This window comes from Lissotriton helveticus, chromosome 7 (assembly GCF_964261635.1).
Source record: "Lissotriton helveticus chromosome 7, aLisHel1.1, whole genome shotgun sequence".
Classification (NCBI taxonomy): domain Eukaryota; kingdom Metazoa; phylum Chordata; class Amphibia; order Caudata; family Salamandridae; genus Lissotriton; species Lissotriton helveticus.
Window position 1 is genome coordinate 1,535,490,927 of NC_136068.1, and position 19,639 is coordinate 1,535,510,565.

The following is a 19,639-nucleotide window of genomic DNA, read 5'->3' on the forward strand; positions in this document are numbered from 1 at the left end:
CTGCAGAAGCTCAGCTTGATGATTTGAGGATGACTTGAAAATGAGTATCTGATGACTTTAGAAGGTGTCATTATTCGTGATGATTAAAGGATGACTTGAAAAGGAGTACCTGATGACTCTAGTAGGCGTCATTATTCGTGAAGATTTAAGGAGGACTTGAAAATTAGTATCTGCTGACGTCAGAAGGTGTCATTATTCCTGATGATCTGAGGATGACTTGTAAATGACTCTCCGATAACTTTACAAGATGACATTGTTCCTGATGACTTTGGGGTGATTTGAAAATAAGCATCTGAATACTTCAAAGGTACTATTGTGTTTTCAATAAGATGTTTTTGCGTCTGGTGATTTTAACAGGAATTGTTTGTCTATTTAAAGAGCACGTTCACCACTTTGGTTTCAGTTTTCCAGAAAAATTGCACAATGAATTGCAGATAAACGTCTGACCTCCTGCAGCTGGGAGCCCCAAAACCCAAACACACCCTGAACCCCCAAATTAACCCTTGCACCCCAAACACACCTTGAACCCCAATATTAACCCTTGCACCCCAAAACCCAAACACCCTGAACCCTAAAATTAACCCTGGCGCCCCAAAACCCAAACACACCCTGAACCCCCAAATTAACCCTTGCACCCCAAAACCCAAACACACCCTAAACCCTAAAATTAACCCTGGCACCCCAAAACCCAAACACACCCTAAAATTAACCCCGACACCCCCAAACCCAAACACACCCTGAACCCCCAAATTAAACCTAGCACCCCAAACCCAAACACACCCTAAACCCTAAAATTATCCCTGGCACCCCAAAACCCAAACACACCCTGAACCCCCAAATTAACCCTTGCACCCCAAAACCCAAACACCATGAACCCCAATATTAACCCTTGCACCCCAAAACCCAAACACACCCTAAACCCTAAAATTAACCCTGGCACCCCAAAACCCAAACACACCCTGACCCCCCCCCAAATTAACCCTTGCACCCCAAACCCAAACACACCCTAAACCCTAAAATTAACCCTGGCACCCCAAAACCCAAACACACCCTGAACCCCCAAATTAACCCTTGCACGCCAAACCCAAACACACCCTAAACCCTAATATTAACCCTTGTACCCTAAAACTCAAACACACCCTAAACACTAACACTAACCCTGGCACCCCAAAACCCAAACACAACCTGAACCCCCAAATTAACCCTTGCACCCCAAACACACCCTGAACCCCCAAATGAACCCTTGCACACCAAACACAAACACACCCTAAACCCTTAAATTACCCCTGGCCCCCCAAAACACAAACCCACCCTCAACCCTAAAATTACCATGTACGCCCTAAAATCCAAAAGCCCTACAAACCCCCAAACTTTTTATGAATGCGGAATGCCGGGAGGCGCTGCTGTGATATGATACTTTCTGTACCCCCAGGCTGCACTTCCTTCATGGAGTATTTCCATAAACACATAGTTTAGTGGAATCCGATTGTTAGACTCTTTAAACAACTGCGGACAGACCTGCTCATGGCCCGAGGAATAGGTCTTGCAAAGGAAAACAAGCTTTGTCGTCATGGTGACTGCCGAATTCACTCCATCACAATACTAAAATACATTTTTAAAAAGCACAGCTGCCTCGAACACAATGCCAAAATCACCTACTGTAAACCATCAGTCTGCCGGCTGGCTGGGACTCGAACCGCAGATCCTCAATGGAGAGCAGCTCTCTCACCTTTTCATAATCCGGAAGCCGGTGGATTCCTCTAGCAAAAGCTTACGCACATCCGGGAGCTCCGGAAGTGACGTCATTGTTCTGCGGCAAGAACGAAGACTGCCGTGAGTTCAATGGCCATTAAAGGGACAGGTGGATTGGCATCGGTCTCTTTATTTTTCCAACTCCACTTCCTTCATCGATTCCAGCGTATATTCAGGTAAGTGCTGCAGCTGTTAAAAAAGAGCAGCATCGATCCTCAGCTCTCTGTCCCAGCTGCTCAATTTCCGTCCCAGACCAGCTTTCTCATTTTTCGGAAAGCACGAATTTTCATTAAGGGGGCAAATTCAGACGCAGCTCCCTGCATGTGTGTGCTTCGTACGTGTTATAATTAATGCCTGCGTTGCAATGTGTGTTTGATGTTTGTCTGTATCAGCCTGCCTGCTTGTTTAATATGCACCTTTTGTGTTTGAGCATGTGTATTTTTGTGTATGTGTGACGTAGTGCGTGCCTGTGTAAATTGTGGAAAGTTGCAAAAAGCCTAAAAAATGTGTTTTACAGCAAGTTTTTCGCCGTAAGGAAAAATAAATTACTGCCCGTATATTGTAGGTCCCATGTTGGTTCCAAGTGCACCTGCGTGTATTCAAGATTCTCGACCAAATGGAACAGTTTTCGATCTACTGAAAAGGTGTCTGTCAAAGAAGGCTAAACACATTTATTTATGTGAATATTGTATATTGTTGAGCATTACTTGTGTCCTTGCAACTTGTAGTGAGCTTTCATTACTAAATGAATGTGTGCTCTATTGTTGAATCCTGGTCACGCCCCCCAAGCTATGTAGTGTGCAGAGCAGCACATCTTCTAAAACACTGGCAGTTTTCATGGATGCGTTTCAAAGCATAAGGATAAATGCTTCAAATAACTTAGCCGTTGTAATGCTGGTTCCTTATTTTGTTTGCTATTTGTGTAATTGAAAGGCCTGGTTGCCTGTGGCGATTGAGGTTTACGCCCTATTTAGGAAACGTAGTCCGACGCATTCCAACATCTTGCAATATCTACTTTCGCAAAACAGGCTATCATTCTGGGTTCGTTCCATGTGCATGCAATGTTTTTAACTCGTTTGTATATATTATTGAGACAGGGCGAATTACGTATTCCCTGTTTGCGCTAATTTACCTTGACCGCTAAGATCTCTGTAAAAATGAAGCAGGTCTTGTTACATCTGCCAATATCAATCCCAGCCATATCCAGTTACAACCTGACCTACTGCTAAAGTACTGAGGCAGAGGGATCGAGCCCGAGATAAATCGCATTAATATTTCCTATTCTCTCTCACTCTCTCTCATCATGTGTTAAATATTTATAAGGTGAAAGCACGCACAAGTTGCAGTAACGCGTGCCTTCCCCATTGATTGGGATCTTATAAGAGGTTTCCCCATGCCCTCTTCTCGTTTGAACTGCGGGTACTGCATGTGTCAACGAGGTATGGGATCCCTTTATGTTAAATTGCATCTCTTACCAAATTTCCAAACACCTCTGGCAAAACACTTATAAGGTCCCAGAGGGGAGACTTATTGGCTATGCCAATGCTTTTGCTTTATGTATTTGCCATTGTAATGCCTTTTGTTTCATTTATAAAGCCATTACGTATTGCACAATTAACGTACAATACTACTAGCAAAGCTAATATCTTTAGCTTAATAAAAGGTGAAACCTATTGCATTTTTAACAATTGTCCTTTCATGTTGGGGGTGCCGGTGGGCAGAGGGTAGCAGGCATCTGACTCTCTATGCATCTGTGGGGATAGGTAACTTGATTTCCCGTCACAAGCCCCAGTGTGAAAATTCACTTATTGATAGTTCTTCTATTTCTCTCATAATGCTTCTAGTTTGCTATTACTATTTGTCCTGAGCAGCAAGACCTAAGCATACACTCTGGCTCGCCAAAAATAAAGTTGATTATTAGGTAATTTCCTCAATGGCCTTCAGTGCATGCCCAAACACTTCTTTGTAGTCCAAAATCTATGCATATTAGATAGAAATTGCACCAGGTCAGTGTACTTTTTGGGGTGCTTTTCTCCAATTAAATCTGTTTGATATGCTTTGTATTTTACCTCTGAAACTTAAACCACACACAAACTAATTCCTGATTTTTATATCTAGCAGGACATAATCATGGCTTCATTCAACGTCCTGTTTTTCACTTGCGATCATTCTGTGTGTGTTCGAAAAGATGGTGACCTCCTGCTTTTGGACAATTCCGGGGAAGTTCTTTGTAAATGGCTGGTCGAAAATGTAGATGAAGCTGGTCGGCCAATCACCGAAGAGAGAGATTTTAAAGCTATGATTCTGTTCCAATCGTCTGGTAAGCACAATAAGTAAACCTTTATAATAAGTTTGCAACTGCAGGATAACGGTACAAATTACCAACCTGTTTCAGTAAAAACCTACATTTGTGATTAATTAATCCAATAATGGACAGTAAAAATGAACATGCATGTCACCACATATGCCTTGGATTGCTCTCCAGATACAAATGTAACACTTATAAAAAGGACTGAAACGTTTAGCTTGTGGCACTACTATAAGGCAGCCATTTTTGGATAAACTATTTTATATAGGCAACTTTTTTCAGGAGGTTCAAGTTCAGGCTTACACTGTGTACTGTCTATTAAGGAAAACTTACTTACTTGGTTATGGATAGATTGTACATTTGTCCTTTATTATCAATACTTATATATTATGGCTAGAGCGTGAAGATATATTGCAAGTGGTCAATGTGTTCTTTTCTGTTTTGAAGTTTATATGTAAATATATATTTTTTTCCTCTTCCTTTTTTTTTAGTGAAGAAACAGTGTCTAATGATTCAGGATATTTTTCAAGAGATAATTGCAAGCTATTCTGGCACGACAGAGGGTCTAAAACAGGTGTTACTTCAAAGGGCGCTGGAGAAAAAGCAGATGTTAATGGACTGTGGCAATCGGGGAAGCGCTGGTAGACTTAAGAGGGTGTTACGCGAACTACAAGAGGAAGAAATTGCAGAGAAAAGATGCAAGGACAAAAAAGCCAAGCAGAGTGGACTGGATTATATAAGAGTTGGTAACAAAGCTCATGCTGAAAGCACAACTTCTCAGCCTGGTGATGCAAGTTCGCGGATGAATTTGCAGAAACTTGAACACCTGGCCCTTTTAGCAGGGATGGCTAGTGTCCTTCATCAAAAATCCACAACTAAAAATGACGCATCAGACTGTGAAAATGAACTTGTCTTGGAGTCCACGCTTAAATCCAAATATCAAGGACAAAAACATGCCTCCCTTTCACCACGTCATCCTAGAGTAATCAACACTCATTCTGAAAATATAATGGGGCCATTCTGATGTAATCAATAGCCATCCTGAAGCTGTCATTGGATCATCCAGGAATAATCCACACTCATCCAGAAATTGTCATGGGATCATTCCAGAGTAATCCACTTCATGACCCGTTGAGGGGATTCATTTAGTTTGTCTACTTTGCCATCAACTTTTGACTATATGCTGAGGCTCATAAGTATCAACATTACACATTAAAGAAACCGGGTAAGGAAATGAGAATACTCGAGGATGGCAAAAACGAAGACGCTGGGTGAGGTAACGAAAAGCAGTTGGATAGCTGTAAAAGCGGCATATAGTAGGAGACCAGAACACTCTAAGGGCAGGGGAAGGTAGAGTAGGGGACACAGGGAAAGGAAGACAGATAAGGACAGGAAAGTGAGAGAGACACAAAACGAGAGAGGGAAAGAGTAACGAATTTGACAGCGAGGAGTAGGTCAGAGGCACAGGAAAGACAATAGAAAGGTCGCTGGGCCAGAGGAAGAGGTCAGAGATCACTAAAATGGCGGATCAGGAGAAAGATTGTGTTATATCTATGCCTTTAAGTATAACATGCTCTTTGAGAATGTATGTGACATCAGGGAATGTTGGAGGCTGGGCCAGGGTGAGTCAGTTGTTATCTCCTGTGCCGCAAGCCTCACCGGTGTGTGTGAATAAAGATACTTCAATCAAGATAAACAGATTACATGTTTTATTAGATAGTAGAAGAAGCAAGTCATAAAATGGCGGGGAGCACAAGGGTCCAAGTCTGAAAGTCAAGGCAGAGGGCTACCAGAGGGGGAAACGAGCCAGCAAGTCAGGCGAGAGAAAGGCAGTCAGCGCCAAAGTCTCAGCCGCACTGTCCATGAGCAGCGGGGGCAGAGGTGTCCAATCCGGAGACCAGGGGTCAGGGAAGAAAGACCACGGGCACCAAAGCAGCTGTCGGCGGAACAGGAGGCTGCAAAGTCTAAAAAAAAAAGTCAAAGGAAAGCAGGAGAGGGCGTCTCTCCGGCATTGTAGCAGAAAGATGGGCTCAAGAATAGTCACGGAGAGCGGTGCAGATTTCAAACCTCTGCTGTGACTCAAATCGGCCCGATTTCTAGCTAGAAGGCGAAGCAGCACCGAGTCGAGAAGAATCGGAGGGGGCGCTTCAATCAGAAGGGGCGCTTCTCCAATACGGGTTAGGAATGAAGGGCTCAGAGCAGCCATGGAGAGCGCTGCTGGCACACTCACCTCCGTCATGTCGCCAAATCAATCCAGATGTCCTTAATAGGCAAAGAAGGTGAGCAGGCTGTAGAGAAGGGCAGCGGCAATCAGACCCAAAGACAGGATGGGGAGTCTCCACCCGTCTCTTCAGCAGCCCTCCGGAGAGACCAGCGAGGCATTGGCTACGAAGCGAAGGGGTCAGTCAAGCACTGCAAAACAGGATATGAAGAGGAAAGGTCGGGGGAAGACAGATACTAGCATCGGAGTTAGGAGGGGAGCAATGCCCTATGCCAGGCTGGGTAGGTGTTGGCTGCGGCGAGATACCTGGGCCAGACACCCCTGTAGTTGAGCAGAGCGGCTCCACCGGACATCGGCTATGCTGGCTCTGGAACTCCGCGGGAGAAGGCCTCAAGCGCCAACTCCGACAAGTATCTCGGGCACCTAAGTGCTGGAATGGAGCATCGAGGAGCATCAAGGACTGTAGATTGAGGACGGAAACCAAGATGATGATGTTCCTTGATGTGGAGGCTCTGTACACAAGTATCCCCCAAGAGGAGAGTCTACATGTCATTGCCAACATACTGCGAACACAAAACTGGCTATGGCATGCACCAATTGAGAGGATCATGACACTAATGCAAATGGCCCCGAATGAGAATTTTTTCAAATTTGTGGATCAACTCAATTTATAGAAGCACAGGACTTCCATGGGCAGCACACTTGCCACAAGTATTGTGTGCCTGTAGATGAGCCAGCTGGAGGAAGACCACATCTGGGCCAACTACCCCTTCACCAATGAGATTTGTATCTGGCGAAGATATATAGATATCTTGGTAATATGGCACGCTGATGAGAGGAGCCCCAACCTATTCAGAGAATGGCTAAACAACTGAATACATTCCTCCGCTTCACCATGACCACTCACACCACAATGGTATCGTTCCTTCGTGTTAAAATCATAGCTAGAGATGGAAGACTGGAGAGCACCCTCTACACCAAACCCACAGACCGGAATAGCCTGCTCCACTTTAACAGCGCACACCCACATTCCCTGAGAGAAATCCTCCAAGTGGGACAATTCTTAAGGATCCGTAGGAACTGCTTGGACCTGCATAGCTATAGAGAGGAAGCTGACCAACTCATCTCAAAACTACAGGAAAAGGCGTATCCCAAAAGGATTATAGAACAGATCCAGAAAAGAGCCCATAACACTCCACGCTCAGCTTTACTGGAAACCAATGCAAAACAAAGAAACCAACTCATTGTTATGTGTCATCGCTAATAACTCGTCATTAAACATCATACAGAAGATAATAAATAAGAAGTAGCATATGCTGAACTCCAACCAACGGCAGTTTCTTCAAACGCAACTGAAGTATCAGAGATAAATTGGTCCACACTGACTTGGAAAAACCAGCAAAATACACAAATGACTCTGCGGAACCAACCACAAGTGAAAGGTCATTAGCCATGTGGTTCGTGCATAGTTTGCCCCTTTACAGCCCAAACTACCTGTATTGCTTTAGGCCTTCCCTCTCTAAGGGAACAGCGATACCACACCAACTGTAATACTCATAACGTCATCCATATGATCACATGCCCCTTTAACAGCTGATACATCGGATTGACAATCAGTAAAGTGAAGACGAGCATAGGAGCATTATCCAACGAACCAGAACATCAATAAAACTCACAGCCCGTTATGTTGAAATGGGGCACTCAGACAAAGATCTCAAATGGACTGTGATTGAGAAAATCAAGGAGGGCGTAGGACTGACCCAAAGACTATTAGAAAAGGAGCAACGCTATATGTATAAACTCAAAACGCACACACAAGGGCTCAATGATGTGATCCCCTGGGGCCAATTTATCCACACCTGAGTGCTGCACCAGTGGAAGGGTAGTTCACAATCATGACCACTTTATATGCACTCAAGTGTATATGCAACACGGTACCATGCACAATACCCACACACACTTCATAAACATTCAATTGTCTTAAAAGTGTCAAATACTCACTGCACACCACATAGCATATGTGACGTGCTATCCTTCGGCAATTTTGCAAGAGTGGGCTTTAAGTAGGATTGTTATCAAATAACACTATCAGGCATATCCTCATCACGTCAATAGTTTTGTATTGGCAAATAATATACTGCACTGTGCAATATTATTAGTAAGGCTCCGTGTTTTCAGTTTATACGTATTTTTACAGATAAATACAGACAGAAAACTGTTTTCTGTCTATTTTTAAAAGTGAATAAAATTGATAGTGATAAATGGCGTGAACAAAAGCCCACGGTGATCACACTCACAGTCACAAGCAGAAATGTGGGGGAGGGGGTGGGACAGAAGGCTCGGACACGGGGGTGGCACGGGACCAAAGTAGTGCTCAGCAAACACGCGGTAAAGGGGTCAATAGCCCTGGAAGGAGACATGGCCGTCATAAGGCGGGACTAGCAGCGCTTAAACCAATCAGAAGGAGGCATTTAGGCAGCATGTAGTAAGGACAAAGCCACAAACCAATGAAAAAGTGGGTGGGGGAGTGGGCTGGCCTTCTCTCACCTATAGTGCATACTGCATGCCTCGCAAAGTGAGCAGCGCATGCGCTGCACCGCTAGCCGAGTCCTAAAAATGTCTTAGTCTTGTGGTTCCCAGGTTCCAGTAGTTATTCAGTGGTTGTCCACAGAACTCAAAAGGTTAAGAACCACTGCCCTAATAGTTTTGAATCCCATGAAACTAATTTACCAACAGTAGTGTAGAAATGCAAAGTATTACCACTATGAAAATGTCACCTTTCTAACAATCAGCATCTTTGTGTCATTAATGAATCAATTTAGTTGCCTGAACATGTGCTTCTGATGCAATGTTTATTTTGCCCTCATCACAAGGTGGGCAAATTAGGATGGGGTATTTACCACAGGTGGTAAATACCATTACCCAAGAGTGAGATATTTATCACATCTGATATGTTTCTCCCGTTCTAAGTTTTGAATTTAAAAATAAGGCATGACGTGCAGAAACTGCTTTTAACACATGAAATTCTGCAAGTTTTGCCTCTTTTTCAACCCATTTTGCCCGATACATTTCTGAAAGTTTAACAAATTGTAATTTCAATTCTTGTGCATACATGGGTTTGCATAGGAATCAGAATTTAGGGCCAGATGTACTATTTGTTAGTTGCAAAATCTATGACCATTATAGAATTTTATAAATAGAACTCTTTACTGATAGAGTGGTTCATAAATAAAGATTGCGTAGTAACTCTCTTTCGTTTTGAAGGCCATCACAGGCATGGTGGGTTGTTAGGGTCAGCACAACACATCTGTGATCAGCATTATGTGAAGCATATTTTCCTTAAAGGAAACAGTGGTGCATTTAAAAAAAAGTTCCCTTACAATTTTAAGGTTGATTGAGAGTTGGAAGTGGTCACCTGGTCCAATGCCTACTCCCAATTTTAGCATTTGCATGGGGGAAAGGGTCAGTTTGTGAATGGGTTATGTTAGACCTGGCACCGTGGGTCTCCCTTCCATTTTTCGCTGTTGCCTCCTATGTTTTTGCTATGTTTTGCTGGTCTAGATGCTTTGGGCACTTCTCCACTGCTGTTCAGTGCCAAAGTGCAATTGCTCCCTGTTGTAAATTGCTGTAATGGATTAGTGACTCCATGAGTGGCTTATTTGATTTACTTGTCGGGCCCTGGGTTAGCAGCACTGATTGTGCCACCCACAGAAGCAGCTTGTAAAATATGGCTCAGGCCTGCTATTCCAGAGCCTGTGTGCAGCCTGGGACTGCCATGTCAACATGACAGGTGCACCCACTTGCCAGTCCCTAAACCTTCCCTTTTCTACATGTTAGTTGTCCCTAAGGTACGCCCAAGGTACACCAATGGGCAGGGTGCATTGTATGTGAAAGGTCGGACATGCCCTGGTGTGTGTGGCATATCGTGATAGTGAATTACAGCCATTTTTGTTTTTCACTATTGCAAGGCTACCTGTTGACATATGCCAGAATGGGCAGTTTGATTATAACATCTTATAATCCTAACTGCCCCAGGGAACAAAGTGGAAAAGAGTTTAGTATGCCTGAACTCAGAATGTTAAAATACATCTTTTAGTGTGGGTGATTTTTACATTCTGTGTTTGAAAATTCCACTTTTTGAAAGTAGGTGTTTTCTTGCCTAACCATCCAATATGCCTCTGCTAGGTTTGTGTATTACATGTCTAGTTTGTGAATGACAGGGGGCTGGAGAGGGCTTTGATTCCAGTAGTCTGAGACTGCCACCAGGTAGGTCGACCCCCTCAGCCGCCACACGGTCCTCCTGTGCTGCCGCTGTCGCTACCCGCTGTGACCAGGATTGCTGCCTGAGCCTGTCCTGGGCTGCTCTCCTCTGTTTTTCGATTGTTTTGCCATTGTGACTTCTGGTCTGTTGTTGTTTTGTCTAGCGAATATATATATATATATATATTTATTTATTTATTTATTTATTTTTTTTTTTTTTTTTTTTTTTTACTGTTCTGTTGCTATTTTCTTTGCCCCCCTCTTGTGCCCTGTGCCCCCTGTTTTTCCTTTCTGTACCACCCCCCTCCCTCGCGCTTCCCGCCGCTGCCTCCCCTGCGGCCCGTCCGCCTGGTGCCCCATTCGCCGCCCCGCTCCCGCCTCCCAGCCCTCAAATGGAGGTAGCGCAGCGGGCTCGGCGCGCCAAAGCCAAGGCCGTCTGCGCCTGGACCGCGCCTAGCGCCAGAACCCCTGGCCCCCACCACCGAAACCAAGTAACCCGATGGAAGTACGAGCCCCACTACCCTCCATGCTCTCAACACCGGCCGACCATCCACCTGCTACCAAGCCACTCCGAAGCGCACCCATGGACCCTTCTCCTGCCAAACCTGTAAATTCACTTGCGTACGAATCCGCACCCCACCACCCGGACCAGGCAACAACAACAACCACCTCAAGTGCATCCTGCTCAACACCTGCTCCGTCCGCAAGCACGCCGTCAAACTCTGGGACCTCCTCGACACAACAGCACCAGACGTCGCCTTCCCTACAGAAACCTGGATGAACCCCTCCTCAGCCCCCGACATCGCCATACCCATCCTGGACGGCTACAAGATCACCCAACAGGACCGCGTCAACCCAACCGGACGTGGACTCGCCATCATCTACAGGAACACATTGGCGTCACGACCAACTCCGAAGAGGCCCTCACCACCGCAAAAAAAACATACACTTCCAGATCCACACCGACCCCAAGACCACCCTCAGAGGAACCCTCATCTACAGACCCCCGGGCCCACGCACACAATTCAGTGAAGCCATCGCCGACTTCACATGCCCTCGCCTCATCAGACTACATCCTGCTAGGGGACCTGAACTTCCACCTGGAGAACAACAATGACAACAACACCACCACCCTGCTCGCCAACCTCGAACTCAAGCAACTGGTGCAAGGTCTTCAGGTGGTCCAGAACACAGCAGCACGCCTGGTAACAAGTGCCCCTTACCGTGCCCCCTCACTCCCCCTGTTGCGTAAGCTTCACTGACTGCCTGTTCGTAAAAGAATACACTTTAAAGTCTGTTGCATTGTTTTCAACGGCATAAACCAGATGGGCCCTGCCTATCTTGCAGACAAGCTAATGCGATACATACCACCTCGCTCCCTTCGTTCCGAAGGGAAGGGCCTGCTCATTGTCCCGCGCATAAGGCGAGCCAGGTTGGGAGGAAAATATTTCTCCTACCTGGCCCCCAAACTGTGGAATCAACTGCCTCTCAAGATTCGTCTCACCACTAATTACCTAGGCTTCAGAAAGAATCTCAAAACGCTACTTTTCTAACTCTGTTACTCATACCAACTGCTGTCCTCAGCGCGGAGATACCCCCATTCGGGGTGATTCAGCGCTTTATAAATGATGTAAATAAAACACCGAAACATGGCGCTCAGGCTAATCACAATGCTGCCAACGCAGCAATGTGATTGGCTGACTGGGATCCTGGATGTTCTTCCTTTTCAGGCTAGCAAGGGAGGACTACAGAGGAGAGATGCGGCGAGGAAGGAGCGAGAAGGTTTGTTATTTTATTTTCATATACCTGCTTCTCCCGCCACCTACGATGCATGCTGGCTGCTGCTGGAATTATGCCTTATACAGCTTAGTTTATGAAGACTTTGCTATGAGTAGTTTTGTCTTACTTCTGGTGTGAATATGAATTGAACAAGAATATGAAGCCACTAATGATGGAGCATTTTCTGTGAATAGTTCCATCTTATTATAGGCTTAGTTGTGAATTGTTATTACAGAAGTAAGGGATGCTTTTGAAAGAAAAAAGTATTTTAAGATTCAGAAAGCAATTTTTGTTGCCAATTTAATTATTGATTTATAGTATTCATTATTATTTAGGTGGAAAATGCACTAATTTGTGTTACTTCACATGGATATTGCCCAAAGAGTTTGTCCTACGACCTAATTTGTAAAATATTTGTCGGAGGCCACACCTACATTTCTCTGGCTTCACCCACTTCCTCCATTGGCTCCACCCACTTTCTCTATTAGCTCCACCCACTTCCTCAACTGGCACTGCATGAATGAATTTCAGCAAGGGAACCTTCCTCCTAGTAAGATTTGATAGGAGGTTCCCCCTGCTATTTCTAATTCTAGGTACATCGAGGCTAGTGTCCGGCGCTCTATATTTCATCAGCCTCAAATCACACATGCAGTCTGTCTTAAAAAACATTATTGCCTAGCTGCAGGCAGGTTAGACAAGCACGATATTCTGATAATACAGCGCTCTAAATGGGATCTTACAGCCACAAGAAACTCACTAAAAGAGATACCACAGAAGTACTCCTCCTCAGTCCTGAAGCAGCACCCAGGCTTGTAAAATGCACTGAGCGCATTGGGCTCAAATAAGAAACTCACTAAAAGAGATACCACAGAAGTACTCCTCCTCAGTCCTGAAGCAGCACCCAGGCTTGTAAAATGCACTGAGCGCATTGGGCTCAAATTATTAACTGTATGTCATTAGAAACTGCAGTGAAAAATACCTAATGAAGTATTTGACCAAGTCATCCCCAGCCTGTGCCTGTCCTCCCTGAGCTGAAGATTCCTAAGCTAAGAACCTCTCTCCCAGTACTGCTCTCTCCACAAGCCCAGGCTGTCCCTCCCGGCCCTGAATATTCCTGGCATAGGAGCATCTTTCCATAGCCCCAGCCTGTCTTCTCCCACAGCACTGCTGTTATCAGAACACCTGCCCACACCCTTCATCTGGAAGCTGTCCCTGTTCTTGGAACCTCTCTCCACAACCCCATGCTGCCTCTTTTGTTGAAGCATTGTCTGCTAAGAGCCTCTCTCTGCCTCTCTTCTCCTTACGACCCTCGGGAGCCTGCTGCACCCTCCGAGGACCCTCCCGCTCGCTGGCAGAAGTTTGAGGCGAACCTCTTTGCCCAGGGCCGGTGCCAGCACTGCTTCCTTGGCCTGCCGCCTGAGGTACCCCCGGCTGGGTCACGGGGCTCAGCCTGCTAAGGGCTGGCCTCAGCCGCCATGAATATTTCAACAGGAACCTGGGAAGTGTGAACAGACACCGCTGCAGGGAGCACGTTCTCTTTAACTACGCCACCGCTCCCTGGCCCCGGAGTCTCTTACTATCTGCGACCTAAGACCCCTCTGTGCCACATTAGCCGCGCCCTCACACACACTGTGGCTTTGCCGGTGATGCCTCTCTGTCCCCTGAGTCTAGCACTCTCTGCGAACCCCCAGTGATGTCTCTCTGCGTGCTATCTGCCCCCTGAGTCTGGTGGTACTGTCTGAGGCTGCGAGGCACCAGTTCTGTCCCTATGTCCCCGGACCCAAGTGTGGCACTCTGTGGCCTCCGTGATGTCTCAGTACCTCTGCCCCTTGAGGCAGGCACTGTCTGAGGCACCAGTTGTGTCCCTCCCTCTGCCCCCGCCCCCCACCCCCCACCAAGTGTTGCACAATGCTGCGGCCTGAAATGAACTTATCATGCCATCCCCTCTGACATTGCCTGTGATAGGCAAAAGCATTGTGATGGGTGCCTGAGTGGGCCAGGCTGACCAGTGTTGGGAAAAGCTAAGCCTTGTCAGGGAAGAGATAATTGATGAAAGAAAATGCAAAGAAAGCATTTGAGTTGCTAGTCGAACAGAGCAACAGAGTAACTTGTACCCTGGAGGTTGCATGCCTGCTGAAAATTTGAAGTATGGCTGTAGAGTATTTAGAGGGAGTCTGTATGGTATTATTATTCACAATAATAACATTTTAGGTCTGACCATATGATATGTTTCAATTTCAATTCATGTTTCTGTCACGTATGTATGTATGTATGTATGTATGTATTTATTTATTTATTTATTTAAAAGGTTTTATATAGCGCTGGCTAGACCCGTAGATATCAGAGCGCTTTACATGGGTATCGGACAATAAATTGCCGGTTACAGCTTTACAAAGGTTACACAGTTATTAGAGCATGGCAATTTTAGTTACAAGTAAGGTTAAGACACACAAAAAGGAACATATTGGTTGGGGGAAAAGATGGCAAGGGGAGATATTCCGGGGAGTGGGCGGGGGGATAAAAGCAGGGGAAGTAGATAGAGAGTGGAAGAGGGAAAGAGGAGGGGTGGGATTAGAGACACAGCATTAACCATGAGTCTCCCTGTAGTGCCATTTGTTTTGGCTTGGCCGCTCTAGGCAGGGACCTTTGGAACATGTTCATGTCATGCTAAAAACAGTAGTCTCATTTTGACATGATTTAACAAAGGCAGCAGGCTTTTCTTCAGTAAGGTGAATACATTATAAATCCTTGAGGTCTGCCTTTTGAATTGTAAAACTTGTAAACATATTAATGTAACTACATTATTTGGGCTTGCAACTGCACAAATTGTCACATCAAGGCTCGCGGATAAGAGAAGGAAACAAGAAGTATAGAGTTAGTTGTCCCAGTGATACATCTTTAGGTTAGTTGATGTTGGCGTGTGGAACCCTGTTTGCTCTGCTTCACTATACTGAGATTCAAGTGATAAAAAGGATACCTGGTCCCAAGTTTGCGGGTCCATGGTACAGAGGCCCTAGGACAAGAAAATAAAAAAAAAAAAACAGAAATGCAACTTGGCTCAGTGAATTTTGATTGCCCAAGGTCCCACAAACCGTGTTTCTAACAGGGTCAATCCCCAGAAAGAAAATGTAGATCATCTTACTTCACACCGCATATATGAGAGCCATTTTGGAGGAAGAATATTTGTCTGCATAGCAGAGAAGTTTAAACTTAGTCTCCTGGCACAGGAGTTGTTGCCTCTGCAACAAAAGTAGTTTGGTGGTTGGCCCTGTAAATTCTAAATAAACCCTATATTTTTTCATCAGGCTTTGCCAACCTAGCATCTTTCTAAATGGCTATTGCAATATTGGGCACAATGGCAGACTGGGATATTTGAAAGGTATTTGGCTATTCTTAGTTTTACTATTGTCTTACTAAGTTTTATTTCTGCTTCTGTAAGCCATTATTCCTATTGAATGTCCCTGTGAAGATTGCTGTCAGAAGCATGGGGTGCAAAATAAATCATCATGCAGCAGTATCTATTTTAATATGCCCACATATACTGTGCATGAGAGTTTTAACCATGAATGTATTTCAAAGACTAGTGACACCATGCATAGAGTAGTGTACATGAAGTTGTCATGTGTATCTTTGTGTGTCCCATTTAGGAGGGAAAACCTATATTGGCAAAATACCTCCCAGGCAATCTTGTAGCTCTTGATTGAAGATAAAAATTGAAATCAGCAAAGAACCAGACTCCCCCTGACATCAGAAAAGAGTAAATATGTACGAAAGCACTGTCTACACTTAAACCTTGAGCTTTATGAATGGTCACCGCATATGCTAAAGAAAGAGTAAACTGTTTTCTATTAACATACAAGTCTTTTACAAGGAAAAAAAAACGGACAGCACAACATCCAACCTGTTTTACCTCTGATCAAATTTAATCTTCAAATATTCAATTCCATCTCTGTTGTGATAGTTAACAAAATCAACAACTTTTTCCATTGCTCCATTTACTAAACCTTTTTCAACACCTAAATGACGCCGTAATATTACCCGACAGTTTACATATACATACAAAGTCTTCTCTAAACCAGCAGTCTTATATACAGACTTTTCCAAAGAATCCAATTTTAACCGTAATTTCTCTGAGACAAGAATAGCACCCCCTTCATGTTCCATTTTATCAATAGCTTCCATTTTCAGTATTGGTTGTTTCTCTACATTCAAAAGTTCTTGATTGAATGTAGAACACTCTTGCAGTGTTAGCATTAGGCAAACTATAGACTTCTTTTCTCCAATTTGTTTGTATATTATTTTAGGTGCAATAATTTCATTTGGAAACAAGTTTCTTAATAGTCGACTATGTAAAGCTTCTTCACCATGTTTTGTCAAAACACCAGTTCTAATATCTTGAAGAATGTTCCCTTAATGTTCGTCACTTGCTTGTCGTATATTCTTAATAAGTTCTTTATATTCAAAAAGAGACCAAATGTTCACATTTCCAATACTTCCCAAAGATTTCTTAGTGTCGTCATGGACAAGTGTTTTTAAAAACTGGTTGTCCATTTACAGGAGTAAGTTGTAATAGATCACCAAATACATTTACGTTTTCCTCCAAATAAAACATCATAGTCTGTTTTTAAAATCTGTTGCATTCTTAAATGTAAAAAGGCAAGCATTACGTTTGAGACCATGCCCACCTCATCAATAATCAAAAGTTTCATTTTCTTTAGAACTCTTGAAACTTCTTAACGAGCTTCTACAGATAGCTTGTGATATTCCAACTTATTTTCATGCTCAACTGGTAGCATGAGTAATCGATGTACTGTAATCCCTTTAATGTTATGTGCTGCCAACCCAGTTGGAGCGGTTACATCACAAGATAAATGTGATTCAGTGGTTTTATGTAGATAACTGGTCAAAACTTTAATTGAGAAACTTTTTCCTGTTCCACTTGTCCACTAATATACATTTGAATAGGTTTAAATGATGTGCATTTGCATTCTTTTTTTTTTTCATGCAGTAAACCATGCTGTTTCTGTTGTGTAACTTGCTGATATATTTATTTTTGTTCAATATTTAGTTGTTCTTCCAAGTTTCCTAAATCAATAATATACTGTTGTGCTTGTTGCATTGCCGTTTCTACTTCATTCATAGCGATTGCTGCTTCATTTTCAAGAATTGGTTGTCCTAGTGGATCTTGACTTAGTGGAGCAAAACTTTGACTATCTTGAGAACCATCTCTAGTGATTTCAGCTGCAATACTAGTTTCTTCAATCTCTTCATCCAACATTTGTAAATATTGTGGAAACTGTGCATTCAATGCTATCTTTATGTGCATTAAAACAATTTTCATAGCAGTCAAAATCTCCAAGTAATTCCATTTCACTACGCCAAGGCTTAAATAGTTGCATAAGTGCTAAATAGAAAAAATCCCTTTTATCTGGCGTATCACAACTGAGTATCCTGTGATTAATAAGGTTTCCTTTGGCATGTTTTATCAAACATCCATCACATCCAATTACTGCATATTTTTCTTCATTTATATTTTCTGTAACATTTCTCTTAAAGCTGTAATGTAGTACTTCATAGAGAAATATGTTTTCCAGATGTGAACTCCTTTTGGGATAGTATGTATCCAACATATTTGTTTTAACAATATCTGTACTTTCCGGCTCATTCAAAGCTAAGTATTCAATTTCTTGTAAAGATTTCAATACTCGATTTCGTGTTGCAGCAAGACCTAGACTTACCCAAATGATTCCTCTTGACTTTGAATATAAACTTGCAGAGGTCAACCAATCCGATTATTCGTAGGATCCAATCTCTCGATGGGAAAGCATCTTCAAACTAAAGCTGTACAATTTATTACTAAAAGTCTTCAGTGGCTGTTGGCTGCTGTTTTAGCTTTACGTTGCTCAGGTCTTTTCTTGTTTCATTTAAGTCCTGTAAAATAGCCAAACGATCTTTGATATCAAAGCATTTTTCTTCTACCACTGAAGTCTGACTATCGAGGTCTTGAATGTACATTCTAGTCCCGAACAATAGTTCATACGGACTGAAACCTTTTAGAGAATTTCTTGGCAGATTGTTAAGACTACGTTGGACACTTGTTAAATGTTGGACCCACCCATCACCCGTACCTAATACCCTTGCCGTTATAGATCGCTTTATGTCTCGTTTTTTTCTTTCCACAATCCCGTTTCCCTCCGGATGGAAGGGACAAGAGTACCGCAATGCCCATGCTGGTCATGGCCTCCTTATAAGCTCGAGAGCTAAAAGCAGGACCCTGGTCAGAATGTAGCATGCCAATTACGTATGTGCCGATATAGACTCGCAAATCTTTTATAACAGTGCTGGCGTCAGCCAAGCGCTGCGGCCACATCCAAATGAATCTCGTACAGGAATCCACTGCTACCATGATATATTTATAGTTGCCATCCCTTTGTAGGGGACCACAGTGGTCCAGGTAAACACATGCTAAGGGTTTATCTGAGATTAGAAGGGGCGTCTGTTCTGGTCGTTTCACTGTTGATACTTTCATTCTTTGGCATATTTCACATTCTAGAACATACTTCCTAGTTTGTTTTCTCATGCATGGCCACCAATATCTCTGTTTTAATAACGATACTGTGGCGGAAACACCAGCGTGTGCAGAAGCGAGCCCTTCTTGTGCCGCTGTAATTAGTCCTAACCTGTGTTCCATGTTTGGAATTGCCTTATCCCCCACTCCAGGGATTCGAGCAAATGGAACATTATTCGCATCAGTTATGTATGAGTACTTTACTGGAAAGCCTTTCGGGAGTGATATTATATCATATTTTACCGTAGCACTGACAGCTTGCAATATATCGCTGTCTATTTTTGTTTTTGACCGGGTGATAGCAGCTACGGAAGCCGTTTGCACTGCTGTCTTCGCCGCCTCATCAGCCAATGAATTCCCCGCAACGTGAACGCCATCACGTTGATAACTCAGTGTATGGATCACGTGAGTCTTTTGTAGTTCTTTCTGTAAAAGAATTACTTGTTCCCAAAGCGTTTTATGCTTGATTGTGCCACCTTTTGTGTCTTTGAAACCGTTTTGAATCCAGTTCTGCAAGTATTCATTATAAGACTGGACGCAGTAATATGAATCGCACACTTAGTGTGGGGAATTCGCGATCGGTATTTTCCAGCGCCATCTTAAATGCTAGTAGTTCAGCTCGCTGAGCTGTACAATCTCCTAGAGATTGTGTTTTAGTGACAAGTGGTCTAAATTTTCCTTTGTGCCAACGACCTTTAACAATCGCGCACGCAGCGCTGTAAGCCTGCTTACCCCCAACTGCGGGTTGTGC

The 19,639-nt window shown here is 43.7% G+C and overlaps 2 protein-coding genes across 3 annotated transcripts in view; one reads left to right on the forward strand and one right to left on the reverse strand.

The window, feature by feature from the left end:
- TSEN34 (tRNA splicing endonuclease subunit 34) overlaps positions 1–1,770 on the reverse strand; it is a 282,186-nt gene extending 280,416 nt beyond the window's left edge. The window contains exon 1 of the mRNA XM_078654976.1: positions 1,660–1,770. The gene's annotated coding sequence lies outside the window, so the exon portion shown is untranslated. The remainder of the gene's footprint in view (positions 1–1,659) is intronic.
- A 31-nt stretch (positions 1,771–1,801) lies between these two features.
- LOC144770455 (uncharacterized) lies at positions 1,802–7,679 on the forward strand. Of its 2 annotated transcripts, none has more exons than XM_078654978.1 (3): positions 1,802–1,928; positions 3,874–4,072; positions 4,552–7,679. In XM_078654978.1, the coding sequence occupies exons 2-3, from the start codon at positions 3,883–3,885 to the stop codon at positions 5,082–5,084; spliced, it is 723 nt and encodes a 240-aa protein (XP_078511104.1). In that variant the 5' UTR covers positions 1,802–1,928; positions 3,874–3,882; the 3' UTR covers positions 5,085–7,679. The 2 variants fall into 2 exon arrangements, with proteins under 2 accessions (XP_078511104.1, XP_078511103.1); XM_078654977.1 differs by having other exon boundaries at positions 1,816–1,928; positions 3,871–4,072.
- Positions 7,680–19,639: the final 11,960 nt, after the last annotated feature.